We start from the raw sequence: 14,504 nt of genomic DNA, 5'->3' as shown, positions 1-14,504 counted from the left end.
CTGCCCGCGGCTGCCAGGGGAGGCCCTGGCGGCGGGGGCTTCTTCACCCCAGCCGCTCTCTGCTTCCTATCTGCCCACGGGGGTGACCGGAATCGCTCCGGGGGACGGTGCCGCCCCCAGGCCGAACGTGACTGTCTCGGGACGCCGGGGCCCGGCCCGCTGCTGTTTGTAGTGGAACGGCCCCTTTCTCACTGCACTGATGCCCCATAAGACTGTTCTCCCTCCCTGCCGATCCCTCCCCGCCCCGCCTGTCCTAGGGCCCGGCCTTCAGGCCAGCAGTCCGCCTAGGCCCAGGCCGGAGCCTTTCATCCAAATTTCCATTCCCAGAGGCCTCTCGGTCTCAATTTGCTGCCCTTCCGCTGGTCACGCCCAGCTCGGGCCCTCCCTGGTTACCCGCTGGAGAAAGATCCAGTGGACGTCCAGGGTTCTCCCTTGGCCAACGCGCTGCGGTCCTTATACCTCCCTCACGCTCCTCCTCCCGCCTGTCCTTCCTTCCAGTCGGCGGGAGGCGGCCTTCCTCTCCCCCTCCCACCGCCCCCGCCGCCCTCCGATGGCTTTCGAGTGGAAGCATCCACCTTAGAGGCCGAGGATAAAATAGAGATCAACGGGAACGGGAGACTCGGGCACTGGGAGAAGCAGGGGCTACTCATCGCCAAGAGATTCAGAGCCGCTGTAGGCCCGGACCCTCCGGGGTCCAGGGCGGAAAAAGCAGCGGGGATATGCTGGTCAAAGGTCAGAGTAGAAGTCGCGCCCAACCAGGCCGTTCCCACAGTATTTCCGAGAGGCTCTGTGACAAAGTGTTTCCCCACGATGCGACTGGTTTCGACCAGAGCCCCCCGTGGCCCGTGGCCAGGCCAGCCGGTCTGGCGAGTACGTTCTATTGGCTGGTGGAAGCTCCCTCTGGGCGGGGAACGCGTCCACCGACTCCGTTACGTTGCCCTCTCCCAAGCGCCGAGCACAGTGCTCGGCAGACAGTAAGCGCTCGGTGAATACCACCGATCGATCGGCCGGGGAGCCGAGGTTGGCCAGAGTCCCGTGTCCGGAATGTCGGTCGCCCCTCCTCGGATCTCCCGCTCGACCAACAGACAGTCGGTTTCTCTTCCCTTCGTAGCGCGCTCCGATTGGGTAGAGGGAGCGTGGCCTGTCCTGAGGGATTGGAACATCTCTGCCGCCCCTGGAGACAGTGATTCCTGTGGTAATTGGTGCTAAAATGAGTTGAGATCTTATGTTAATTTGTTCCGATATGATGTGAATAAATGTGTTGTTCCATTTTGCAAAGAATGCTACATCTTATCAAATCTATTGTACTGTCTGTTCCTTCTCGTAATGAATTAATTACAGGAAAGGTGATCAGAACTAGATTTTAAATGATTGTGCTATTCTGAAAAGTGAATTTAACGGGGGAGGGAGCGGGTGGGGGTGGGGGTCGGGGAGGGGGTGGGAACCGAAAAGGGAAATTGCCAAGTTCCTGTGACTCTGAAAGGACTTAAGAAGCAGAGAGCATTTTGGGGCTTCACCGAAAAACTGGCTGCATCTTGGAATTTTCGTTTTCAATTGGCAGGACTACTATATTTCCATCCATTGAAGAAAAAGAGTGTCTGGTAATTAATTAAATGACTTGTTCATGGAAAAAATTAAAATAAATAAACTGTCAGTTGTGGAATGTAAACTGATTAAACAATTAAATAAAAAAGATCATGTTGTGTGTTTTGAGCAGTCGTGTTTGCTTGTGCGGGTGGGAAGGGACGGTCAGTAACGTTTGGGGGAGATGGGCAACCCTCTGGGGTTTGGGAGGGGAAACGGTATAGTAGACGAATAAGGGAGGGAACTTCAATATTTTCTATTTAATCGATCGGTCACTGGTAGTTGTTAATAATAAGAATAATAATAATAATGTTGGTATTTGTTAAGCGCTTTCTATGTGCAGAGCACTGTTCTAAGTGCTGGGGTAGATACAGGGTAATCAGGTCGTCCCACGTGAGGCTCACAGTTAATCCCCATTTTACAGATGAGGTAACTGAGACACAGAGAAGCGAAGTGACTCGCTCACAGTCACACAGCTGACAAGTGGCAGAGCCGGGAGTCGAACCCATGACCTCTGACTCCGAAGCCCAGGCTCTTTCCACTGAGCCACGCTGTTAAGCAGGAATTCTGCGTAGCACATTGTACTAAACATTGGGAAACATAGAAAAGAGTTTGTGGACACAGAGCCCCGCCCTCAGGAAGCTTATGGCCTAGAAGGGGTGATAGACATTCAAATAAATTACAGGCAGGGAGTCAGTCACCCAGAAGACTTCAATTTATAAAATAGGAAAGATGTGTTCAAGTGAGAAAACATCTGCCTGACGTAGAGTCTCTGGGACCAAGGGTTAGTTTCCCTCCTAATCATAAATAATAATAAATATAATAAATAGAAATAACATTTAATAATAATACTGTAAATAATAATAGTGGTATTTGTTAAGCGCTTACTATGTGCCAAGCACTGTTCTAAGCACTGGGGTAGATACAAGGAATTGAGGTTGTCCCACATGGGGCTCACGGTCTTATTCCCCATTTTACCGATGAGGTCACTGAGGCACAGAGAAGTTAAGTGACTTGCCCAAAGTCACACAGCTGATAAGTGTTGGAGCCGGGATTAGAACCCACTCCCAAGCCCGGGCTCTTTCCACTAAGCCTCGCTGTGACCGAGGAGGTAAATGAGGCACAGAGAACTTAAGTAATTTGTCCAGGGTTACACAGCAGGCAAGTGGCGAGGCTGGGATTAGAACCCAGGACCTCTGGCTCCCAGGCCCACGCTCTATCCACTAGGCCCTGCTGCTTCCTAAGGGGCCGGTTGAATGAGGGTGGGAGGGAGGGCAATGACCGGACGGGAGCAGGCAGAGGAAGGGAAGAGCCACGATGACCGCTCTGGGACGTTGAGAAGCCTCTGGCCAGTGACCCCTGCATTTTCTCTGGCGAGAGACTCTCACCACAGTCATCTGGGATGGTGAGGAGCCAAGGCCGTCGTCTGGAGAAGCGGCCATAAATGTGGGGAAACCAAGGCGGGGAGACGTTCCCTGCAGAAATCTGCTCGGCTCCTCTTGGGTTTTGTGCGGCTCTCTTTGGAGGGGGCTCGGAGAGATGAGGGGCCTGGCTGGGTGGGCTTGGAGTTGGTGGGGTCGGGGGGAGAAGGGCGGCATCGCGGCCGCCTACAGATGTGGGGAGGGAACGCCAGAGCATTCGCTCCACTAGGAGCGGTAGCTTCGTCTTCATCGGAAACTCAAAACATCCAAACACAAAGGGAAGGATCGGAGATTCAAACCCCCAAGGTTCCACGGGGACGAGGAGCCGTGTGGCAGGGGGGATCCGACTGGGGGATGGGGAGGACGAGAGTGGAGTGAGGCAGGACGGGCCAGGACCACCCCCCCTCGCGATATCATCGGCCTCCGGGCCTGCCGAGACACCGGTCAGTCGGGACCCCGGTCCGTGCCCTCCGGGGCAGGGCTTAGGCAGCCCTCTTCCGCTCAAGATGCTTCGAGTCACGTCCTACGGGGAACACGCCTACCAACTCAGTGGTATCGTACCCTCCCCAGCGCTTAGTACGGTGCTGTGCACACAGTGAGCGCTCAGGAAATACCGTCGATGATTCAGCACCTCCCGTTTCTCAGTTGACAGCCAGCAGCGGCTTGGCAACACCACTTGGGAGAGTACAATGCAGAGGAATTGGTAGATGGATCCACTCAAACGACCTTGCTGTATCCCTTCCCCATTTGAGTGGTTAGTGTGGAGGCTGATCCCCTCTCAGGGTCCCACCTGGAGAGTTTCCATTTGTCTACCAGTCTCGACTATGGGAGGGAGAGTCAAGCAGAGGCATTTTCATTCTTAGCTCGGGCCGTGGCTAGCGAGTGGCAGGTAACCTGCTGCAAGTCAAAACTCCCCCGTGCTGGGCAGCCGCCGGGCGGGAGAGAGTCGAGGGCGGAGACCCGAGTTTACTGCGGGGAAGGAGACGATGGTCAACCGCTTCTGGATTTTTACCAAGAAAACTCTACGGATACATCCCCGGAACGATTGCAGGTGGAGGCGGGGCGTTCCGGGAAAGATGCGTCCATGGCGTGGCTGTGGGTCGGAGACGACTCGATGGCATAAGACGTGGAGGCTGAATCATTAGCGGCCGAGATTATTTTTACCTCGAGAGATAAAGAGTCACCGAATGTCAGCCCAACAGTGCCTCGATCTATCAGTTGAATTTATTGAGCACTTACTCGGTGCAGATCACTTTACTAAGCACTTGGGAGAATGCCAGAGTTGGTAGACACAATCTCTGCCCTCAAGGTTTTTAAAATCTAGGTGGCGGAAGGCAGATATTATAGGGAAGGGAACAAACAAGATCCCAGGACCTCGAACGTTGGGAGAGAACGGTGATTCCTCTGACTAATATAACTCTCTCAAAAGTTCATCATGCCTATCGTCCCCCATAATTGGTTCCCATCGTCCTCCGTTTCTCGTTAGGGTGTTCTGATTGAATTTGGGCATTTTCATTATTGTCTATATTTTTATTGCGTGCTCTTTGCTTCTCTGTCTTCGGCAATTCTAGTAATAAGGTTACTGGTAATCAGAGACAGAGTTGAAAAAGCAGTAATTAGATCATGAAAGGACAACCACACCGCTCTCTGGGCGGGAGGGAATGATCCCGTCCTCCCTGAAGCAAATTCCTGCTGGAGACTGAAGCAGATCACCCCACAGGTGGCCACTAAGCCCGCCTCATTGCCTTCCTGCCTTCTTTTCTTCCTTTTTCTTTTCCTCCTTCTCTTCCTCCCCCTCTTCGTCTTTTCCTCCCCCCATCCTCCTTCTCCGCCTCTTTTTCTCCCCTTGACCCCACCCTCCTTCTCCACCTCCTCTTTCTCCTCTTCCTCTTCTCTTGCATTGACAACTGAGGGTCTGAGAATTGGAGTTCATGGGAGAGCCCAAACAACTGGAGGGGATCTCAGCCTGCTTCTTGGGTCCATCCCCGTATAGCCTTGACTCCTGACCATATAGCAAGGCTGATGGAAAGATCCTGGGAGTCAGAGAACCTGGGTTCTCATTCCTGCTCTGCCACTGGCGAGGGAGAGGGAGACGGAGAGACAGAAGGGAGAGAGAGGGAAGAGAAGGAGAGGGAGAGACAGAGAGAGAGAGAAGGGGGAGAGGGAGACAGAGAGACAGAAGGGAGAGGGAAGAGAAGGAGAGGGAGAGACAGAGAGAGAGAGAAGGGGGAGAGGGAGACAGAGAGACAGACAAGGGAGAGAAAGAGGGAAGAGAGGGAGGGGAGAGAGAGAGAAGGGGGAGAGAAGGGAGAGAGTGGGAAGAGAAGGTGACGGAGAGAGATAGAGGGAGAAAAAAGGGGGAGAGGGAGAGATACAGAGAGACAGAGAAGAGAGAGGGAAGAGAAGGAGGGGAGACAGAGAGAGAAGGGAGAGAGTGGGCAGAGGAGACGGGGAGAGAGAGAGAGAGAGAAGGGGGAGAGGGAGAGAGACAGAGAGGGAGAGAAAAGGGGAGAGGGAGAGATACAGAGAGACAGAGAAGGGAGAGAGAGAGGGAAGAGAGGGAGGGGAGAGAGAGACAGAGAGAAGGGAGAGAGTGGGAAGAGGAGAGGGAGAGAGACAGAGAGAAAAAAGGACAGGGAGAGAGACAGAGAGTGAGACAGGGAGGAGAGAGAGAAGCAGGGGAAAAGGAGAGGGAGTGAGACAGAGAGGGAGAGAGGGAAGAGACAGAGAGAGAAGCAGGGGAGCCAACAATGACCCTATTTGTTTTCCAGAGTCCGGTCTTTAGCGCCACTTGGTGGCCCTTCCCTTCTTCCAACCCGCGTGGCCAGCCTGGCCCGGGGCGGCCGAACAAAGGGCCCGAGGAACGGACGCGGGTTTAGACCTTTCTCTGGGAAGAAGGAGAGGCCCTTCCGGGGCCCTCGTCGGCCCGGAGCGGGCAGATTTGGCGACGGGCACTTGGGGCGCAGAGGCGACGGTGGCGGAGGGCTGCCCGGGCCTAGGCCCCAGAGCCAGTCCGTTGTCCGGCCCGCTGCCGTCATCTTCTTGCTGCAGCAAATCACGAGGCCCAGAGCTGAGGCCGAGCCTTAAGACACCGAGCCCCGCGTAGGCCGGGAACTGTTTTCCGATTATTTTGCACCTAGCCGGGGAAGCGGCGTGGCCTGGCGGAAAGAGCCCGAGCCTGGGGGTCAGAGGACCTGGGTTCTAATCCCAGCTCCGCCATTTACCTGCTCGGTGACCCTGGGCGAGTCGCTCAACTTCCCGGTGCTCGGTTCCCTCGTCCGCAAACTGGGGATCCGATACCCGTGTGACTTAGAACGTGGGACCCGGTTATCCGGTATCGAAACGGTGCTCGACACAGAGCGAGCACTAAACCGATATCGCGATTATTGATATTATCGCCCCAGCGCTTAACGGCGTTTAGCACGGAGTAAGCCGCGGGCAGGGAACGCGGCCGCTGACTCTGCTGCGTCGTACTCTCCCGAGCCCTTAGTACAGAGGCACGTACTGAGGAATAAATACTATTGACGATGAATAAAATGCGATCGTTATTAATAATTATATTATTGCCCCGATTTAGAGAGAACGGTTGTCTCCTGATAATAATAATGATGGTGATAATTGCGGTATTCTTGGCTTACTGTGCGCCAAGCACTGTCCTAAAAGCTGGAGCCTATACGAGATCATCCAGTCCCACGTAGGACTCTCGGTCTAAGTAGAAGGGAGAATGTTTTGCAGATGAGGGAACTGAGGCGTGGAGAAGCGAAGTGATTCGCCCAAGCTCTCACAGCAGACAGGTGGAGGAGCAGAATTGGAACCCAGATCCTTCTGACTGCCAAGCCCCCGCTCTATCCCGTTCTGGGAACCACATCTCTGTAATTGTTCTCGTCTGTCCGTCTCCCCCGATCAGACCGTAAGCCCGTCAGACGGCAGGGACCGTCTCTATCTGTTGCCGACTTGTTCGTTCCAAGCGCTTAGTACAGTGCTCTGCACGTAGTAAGCGCTCAGTAAATACTATTGAATGGATGAATATCTGCAGGACAATTCCCAGAGCCCGAGAAAACTGCTTCCCGTAAGAGGGATGGGAAGAGGAAGAGGGCAGAGGCTCCAGTAGCCCAGACGTCAGCGGACGAGTCTGCCGACTCTTCAGAGCCTGCACAAGAAAGCAGGACTGGTTCACACTGGGTGCAAAACAATCATAATAAGTAATGTTGGTATTTGTTAAGCGCTTACTATGTGCAGAGCACTGTTCTAAGCGCTGGGGTAGATACAGGGTAATCAGGTTGTCCACAGTCTTCATCCCCATTTTACAGATGAGGTCACCGAGTCACAGAGGAAGTGAAGTGACTTGCCCACAGTCACCCAGCTGACAAGTGGCAGAGCCGGGATTCGAACCCATGACCCCTGGCTCCCAAGCCCGGGCTCTTGCCACTGAGCTTTTATATGTAGGGAAATCAGAACAAATTATCTGTGTTCTATTCCAGATGGAGAGTAAAAACATTGATCGGAGCAGGACTGAATGCAAATCAATGGAAACCCAGGAGGTAAAGGATGTTGAGAGGAGAGCGAAATAATAAAACTTAACACTGCCCACCCACTGCGATGAAAAATGGGAAGGTACAGGAAGGAAAGACGGGAAGTTGCCAGACTCCTAAATGCATCCCCCGACACCGTCTAAATAGATCTGAGTTTGTGTCTACCCTGAAAATAGCCATGTCTTCGTGTGTGAACGCGTGTGAGTCTGCGAGCGTGTGGGGATGTGTCCGCGCAGGAGGTGTAAACTTTAACATGGAAAATTCCCCTCAATAAATCCATTTTAATTAATCTGACCGTTAAAAAGGAATGCGCCCACTAAAGGAGCCGAAGCAATTCAACTGCAAGTGGATCCCCTGGCCTCTCCGCTGGTCCGATGCAGCGCCAGGCCCGGATTCCCAGATTTCCGTCTGCCCCTCCGGCCCCAGGCTTGGCTGGCCAATAATAATGATATTGGTATTTGTTAAGCGCTTACTATGTGCAGAGCACTGTTCTAAGCACTGGGGGAGATACAGGGTCATCAGGTTGACCCACGTGAGGCTCACAGTCCTCATCCCCATTTTACAGATGAGGTCACCGAGGCACAGAGAAGTGAAGTGACTTGCTCACAGTCACACAGCAGACAAGTGGCAGAGCGGGGATTCAAACCCATGACCTCGGACTCCCAAGCCCGGGCGCTTCTGGTGGCCAGACTAACTCCTTTCCCCTCTTCAAAGCCCTCCTGAGAGCCCACCTCCTCCAGGAGGTCTTCCCAGCCTGAGCCCCCCTTTCCCTCTGCTCCCTCTCCTCATTCCCCCTTCTCCCTCCCTCTGCTCTCCCTCCTTCCCCTCCCCGCAGCACTTGTCTATATTTGTATCTATTATTTATTACTCTATTTATTCCATTAATGATGTGTAGATACCTAGGATTCTATTTATCTTGAGGATATCGACGCCTGACTACTTGTTTTGTTTTTGCTGTCCCTCTCCCCTCTTCCAAACTGTGAGCCTGTCGTTGGGCAGGGATGGTCTCTATCTGTTGCCGAATTGGACATTCCAAGCGCTTAGTACAGTGCTACGCACCTAGTACGCGCTCACAGAAGCAGCTTGGCTCGGTAGAAAGAGCCCGGGCTTGGGAGTCAGAGGGCATGGGTTCAAATCCCAGCTCAGGCACTTGTTGGCTGTGTGACTGTGGGCAAGTCACTTTACTTCTCTGTGCCTCAGTGACCTCATCTGTAAAATGGGGGTTAAGACTGTGAGCCTCACGTGGGACAACCTGATTACCTTGTATCCCCCCTAATGCTTAGAACAGTGCTTTGCACATAGTAAGCGCTTAACAAATACCACAATTTTATTTCTTTAGAATAGTGCCCTGCACATAGTAAGTGCTTAACAAACACCTTAATTATTATTACCCTGTATCTCCCCCAGAGCTTAGAACAGTGCTCTGCAGATAGTAAGTGCTTAACAAATACCATAATTATTATTATTATTATTACTCTGTATCTACCCCAGCACTTAGAACAGTGCTCTGCACATAGTAAGCGCTTAACAAATACCATAATTATTATTATTACCCTGTATCTCCCCCAGCGCTTAGAACAGTGCTCTGCACATAGTAAGTGCTTAACAAATACCATAATTATTATTATTATTATTATTATTACCCTGTATCTCCCCCAGCCCGTAGAACAGTGCTCTGCACATAGTAAGTGCTTAACAAATAATAATGTTGGCATTTGTTAAGTGCTTACTATGTGCAGAGCACTGTTCTACGCGCTGGGGGAGATACAGGGGAATGAGGTTGTCCCCCGTGAGGCTCCCAGTCTTCACCCCCATTTTCCAGATGAGGTCACTGAGGCCCAGAGAAGTGAAGTGACCTGCCCCCAGTCACTCAGCTGGGTGACAAGTGGCAGAGCCGGGATTCGAACCCATGATCTCTGACTCCCAAGGCCAGGATCTTTCCACTGAGCCACACTGCTTCTGCTAATGATGGCTCAGTGGCAAGAGCCCGGGCTTGGGAGTCAGAGGTCATGGGTTCGACTCCCGGCTCTGCCACTTGTCAGCTGTGTGACTGTGGGCAGGTCACTTCACTTCTCTGGGCCTCAGTGACCTCATCTGGAAAATGGGGATTAAAACCGTGAGCCCCACGTGGGACAATCTGAGCACCCTGTATCCCCCCAGCGCTTAGAGAAGCAGCGTGGCTCAGTGGTAAGAGCACGGGCTTTGGAGTCAGAGATCATGGGTTCAAATCCCGGCTCGGCCACTTGTCAGCTGGGTGACTTTGGGCAAGTCACTTAACTTCTCGGTGCCTCAGTTCCCTCATCTGTAAAATGGGGATTAAGACTGTTAGCCCCACGTGGGACGACCTGATCCCCCCTGTGTCTACCCCAGCGCTTAGAACAGTGGTCGGCACATAGCAAACGCTTAACAAATACCAGCATCATCATCAACAGTGCTTTGCACATAGTAAGCGCTTAACAAATACCACCATTACTATTAATGACCATCATCATCATTATTATTATTACCCTGTATCTCCCCCAGCGCTTAGAACAGTGCGCTGCACGTAGTAAGCGCTTAACAAATACCAACATTATTATTCAGTAAATACGATTGAATGAGTGAATGAATGAATGGGCAGGCCTAAAGCAGATTCCGCCCCCCCCCTTTTCCCCTAGATGGTACAGCCCACGGTGGCCCCTCCTCTCGCCGCTCATGGTTCGCTCCGATGGCCTTTACTCCGCGGGAGGGGAACGGGAAAAGGGGCGGAACCTGTGGGGGGGGGGGAGTTGTTTCCGGGGGGGAAGGGGGAACGAGTTGGGGCCGACACCGGAAGCCGGAAGTCGGGAACCGGAAGCGCGTGGACGGAGCCGTTGGGCGGCGCGAGGCGGCCGCGAGGGCCGTTGTGGGGCCGGGCAGGCGGGATCTTTGGTAGGCGCTTACTATGTGCTGAGCACTGGGGTAGATACAAGGTCATTATCATCATCATCATCATGATGGCATTTGTTAAGCGCTTACTACGTGTCAAGTACTGTTCTGATAATAATGATGATGTGTTTGTGAGGCGCTTACTAGGTGCAGAGCACTGTTCTAAGCGCTGGGGGAGATACAGGGTTAGAATAATAATCATGATGATGGTATTTAAGTGCTTACTATGGGCCAAGCACTGTCCTAAGCGCTGGGGGTGATACAAGGTCCTAATCACGGTAATAATAATGATGGTATGTAAGTGCTTACTGTGTGCCAAGCACTGTCCTAAGCGCTGGGGGAGATACAAGGTCGTAATCATAGTAATAATAATGATGATGATGGTATTTAAGTGCTTACTGTGGGCCAAGCACTGTCCTAAGCGCTGGGGGAGATACAAGGTTATAATCATAGTAATAATAATGATGATGGTATTTAAGTGCTTATTATGGGCCAAGCACAGTCCTAAGCGCTGGGGGAGATGCAAGGTCCTAATCACAGTAATAATAATGATGGTATTTAAGTGCTTACTGTGTGCCAAGCACTGTCCTAAGCGCTGGGGGAGATACAAGGTCATAATTATAGTAATAATGATGGTGGTGTTTGTTAAGCGCTTACTGTGGGCCAAGCACTGTCCTAAGCGCTGGGGTTGATACAAGGTCCTAATCACAGTAATAATAATGATGGTATTTAAGTGCTTACTGTGGGCCAAGCACTGTCCTAAACGCTGGGGGAGATACAAGGTCGCAATCACAGTAATAATAATGATGATGGTGTTGGTTAAGGGCTTACTGTGGGTCAAGCACTGTCCTAAGCGCCGGGGGAGATACAAGGTCATAATCATAGTAATGATAATGATGATGATGGTATTTAAGTGCTTACTGTGGGCCAAGCACTGTCCTAAGCGCCGGGGGAGATACAAGGTCCTAATCACAGAAATACTAATGATGGTATTAAAGTGCTTACTGTGGGCCAAGCACTATCCTAAGCGCTGGGGGAGATACAGGGTCATAATCATAGTAATAATAATAATGATGATGGTATTTAAGTGCTTACTATGGGCCAAGCACTGTCCTAAGCGCCGGGGGAGATACAAGGTCCTAATCACAGAAATAATAATGATGGTATTAAAGTGCTTACTGTGGGCCAAGCACTGTCCTAAGCGCCGTGGGAGATACAAGGTCATAATCATAGTAATGATGATGGTAGTATTTGTTAAGTGCTTACTATGTGTCAAGCACTGTCCTAAGCGCCGGGGGGAGATACAAAGTCCTAATCACAGTAATAATAATGATGGTATTTAAGTGCTTACTGTGTGCCAAGCACTGTCCTAAGCCCTGGGGGAGATACAAGGTCATAATCACAGTAATAATGATGATGATGGTATTTGTTAAGGGCTTACTATGGGTCAAGCACTGTCCTAAGCGCTGGGGGAGATACAAGGTCGTAATCATAGAAATAATGATAATGGTATTTGTTAAGCACTTACTATGGGCCAAGCTCTGTCTTAAGCACTGGGGTAGATACAAGGTCATAATCTCAGTAATAATAATAATAATAATAATGTTGGTATTTGTTAAGCGCTTACTATGTGCAGAGCACTGTCCTAAGCGCTGGGGTAGACATAGGGGAATCAGGTTGTCCCACGTGGGGCTCACAATTAATCCCCATTTTACAGATGAGGTCACTGAGGCACAGAGAAGTGAAGTGACTTGCCCACGGTCACACAGCTGCCAAGTGGCAGAGCCGGGAGTCGAACTCATGACCTCTGACTCCGAAGCCCAGGCTCTTTTCCACTGAGCCACGCAGCTTCCCGTGGCTCCATCATAATAATAATGATGATGGTATTTGTTAAGCGCTTACTATGGGCCAAGCACTGTTCTAATAATAATAATATTGGTATTTGTGAAGCGCTTACTCTGTGCAGAGCACTGTTCTAAGCGCTGGGGTAGATACAGGGTCATCAGGTTGTCCCACACGGGGCGTTCAGTCTTCATCCCCATTTTACAGATAATAATAATAATGTTGGTATTTGTTAAGCGCTTACTGTGTGCTTACTATGTGCAGAACACTGTTCTAAGCGCTGGGGTGGATACGGGGTAATCAGGTTGTCCCACATGAGGCTCACAGCCCTCATCCCCATTTTCCAGAGGAGGTCACTGAGGGCCAGAGAAGTGAAGTGACTTGCCCACAGTCACACAGCTGCCAAGTGGCAGAGCCGGCATTCGAACCCACGATCTCTGACTCCCAAGCCCGGGCTCTTTCCACTGAGCCACGACAGTGTCAATAACAGAGCTGGCTTCTCCCCACCCGGAGGGACCCTTCGTTAGGACGAAGCGAGATCAGCGAGGCGGGGGTCCTTGGGGGGGGAAGAAAAAGAACTTTTCGGCCAGGGCAGGTGTGAGGAGCGAGGGTAGAGGAGCGCCCGGACTTTTGCGTCTAGGTCATTTGGGTGAGGGTTTTATTTCTTCTTCGGGGGGCTGGACGCGAGAAAGGGGACCGGATTCCCGACGTCGAACCTTCCTGACCGGATGCATTTCATTATTTGTAGCTGATCGCCTCCAGGAGTCGGGATCGGCGGCCTCCTCCCCTGCCCGGGCTGTTGGGCCCGTGCGAGATGGCCCAGCTGGCCAGATCCCTGCGCAACCACTGGAAGAAAACCACGGCCGGGGTCTGCCTCTTGACCTGGGGCGGGCATTGGCTCTATGGAAAACACTGGTAATTTCCGACTTTTCTCCGAGACCGGAGCGGGTGGAGCGGGGGTGAACCCCACGGTGGGTAGGGGACGTGTCTACCCAGTTTGTTCCGTGGTTTGCTCGTTCAGTCGGTCGCATTTACTGAGCGCTTACCGTCTGCAGAACACTGTACTCGCTTGGGAGGGTAGAGTGTGGCGATGAACAGACATATTCATTCATTCAGTAGTATTTATTGAGCGCTTACTACGCGCGGAACACCGGACTAAGCGCTTGGAATGGACGATTCGGCAACAGATAGAGACAATCCCTGCCCAGTGACGGGCTTATCGGGGGGAGACGGACAAAAACGATAGCAATAAATAGAATCAAGGGGATGTACACCTCGTTAGCAAAATAAATAGGGTAATAAAAATATATACAAATGAGCACAGTGCTGAGGGGAAGGGAGAGGGGGCTTAGAGGGGAGGTGAAAGGAGGGCAGAGCCCACAACGAGCCCAGTCTACGGTGTTCTGCACACAGTGCTCAATAATTTTGCTTTTATGTAGTATTAAGTGCTTTCTATGTGCCAGGCACTGTATTCATTCATTCAGTTGTATTTATTGAGCGCTTACTGTGTGCAGAGCGTTGTCCGAAGCGCTTGGGAGAGGACGATGCAACAATAAACATATTCCCCCGCCCTCCACGAGCTTACAGTCGGCAGTGTTCTGCACACAGTAAGTGCTTAATAATTTTGCTTTTATGTAGTATTTAAGCGCTTACTATGTGCCGGGCACTGTATCCGTTCAGTTGTATCTATTGAGCGCTTGCTGGGTGCAGAGCATTGTACGAAGCGCTTGGGAGAGTACCATTCAACAATAAGCAGACATATTCCCTGCCCTTAAGCTTACAGTCTACGGTGTTCTGCACACAGTAAGTGCTCAATAATTCTGCTTTTATGTAGTATTTAAGTGCTTATTATGTGCCGGGCATTGTATTCATTCAGTTGTATTTTTTGAGCGCTTACTGTGTGCGGAGTATTGCACTGAGTGGTTGGGAGAGGACAGTGCAATAATAAAACGACATATTCCCTACCCTCAACAAGTTTACGGTCCGGAGGGACGAGTTTACAGTGTCACAGTGTTGTGCACACAGTAAGTGCTTAATAGTTTCTGTGTGGAATCTGGTAAGCAGCGTGGCTCAGTGGAAAGAGCCCGGGCTTGGGAGTCAGAGGCGATGGGTTCGAATCCCGCATCTGCCGCTTGTCAGCCGGGTGACTGTGGGCAAGTTACTTCCCTTCTCTACGCCTCAGTGACCCCATCTGTAAAATGGGGATTAACTGTGAGCC

The 14,504-nt window shown here is 51.6% G+C and overlaps 1 protein-coding gene across 2 annotated transcripts in view; it reads left to right on the top strand.

Annotated features, from left to right (window-relative positions):
- Positions 1 to 10,363: 10,363 nt before the first annotated feature.
- Positions 10,364 to 14,504, top strand: part of AGK (acylglycerol kinase) — a 38,141-nt gene continuing 34,000 nt past the window's right edge. The window contains exons 1-2 of one of the 2 annotated variants that reach the window (XM_029073492.2): positions 10,364 to 10,447; positions 13,035 to 13,201. In XM_029073492.2, the coding sequence (XP_028929325.1) occupies positions 13,101 to 13,201 (101 nt within the window). In that variant the 5' untranslated portion in view covers positions 10,364 to 10,447; positions 13,035 to 13,100. Of the gene's footprint in view, positions 10,448 to 13,034; positions 13,202 to 14,504 lie in introns of those variants that run through there. The other variant, XM_029073495.2, reaches the window with a different exon arrangement.

This window comes from Ornithorhynchus anatinus, chromosome 10, assembly GCF_004115215.2.
Source record: "Ornithorhynchus anatinus isolate Pmale09 chromosome 10, mOrnAna1.pri.v4, whole genome shotgun sequence".
In the NCBI taxonomy this organism is placed as follows: Eukaryota; Metazoa; Chordata; class Mammalia; order Monotremata; family Ornithorhynchidae; genus Ornithorhynchus; species Ornithorhynchus anatinus.
This window is presented reverse-complemented; position numbering and strand designations above follow the sequence as displayed.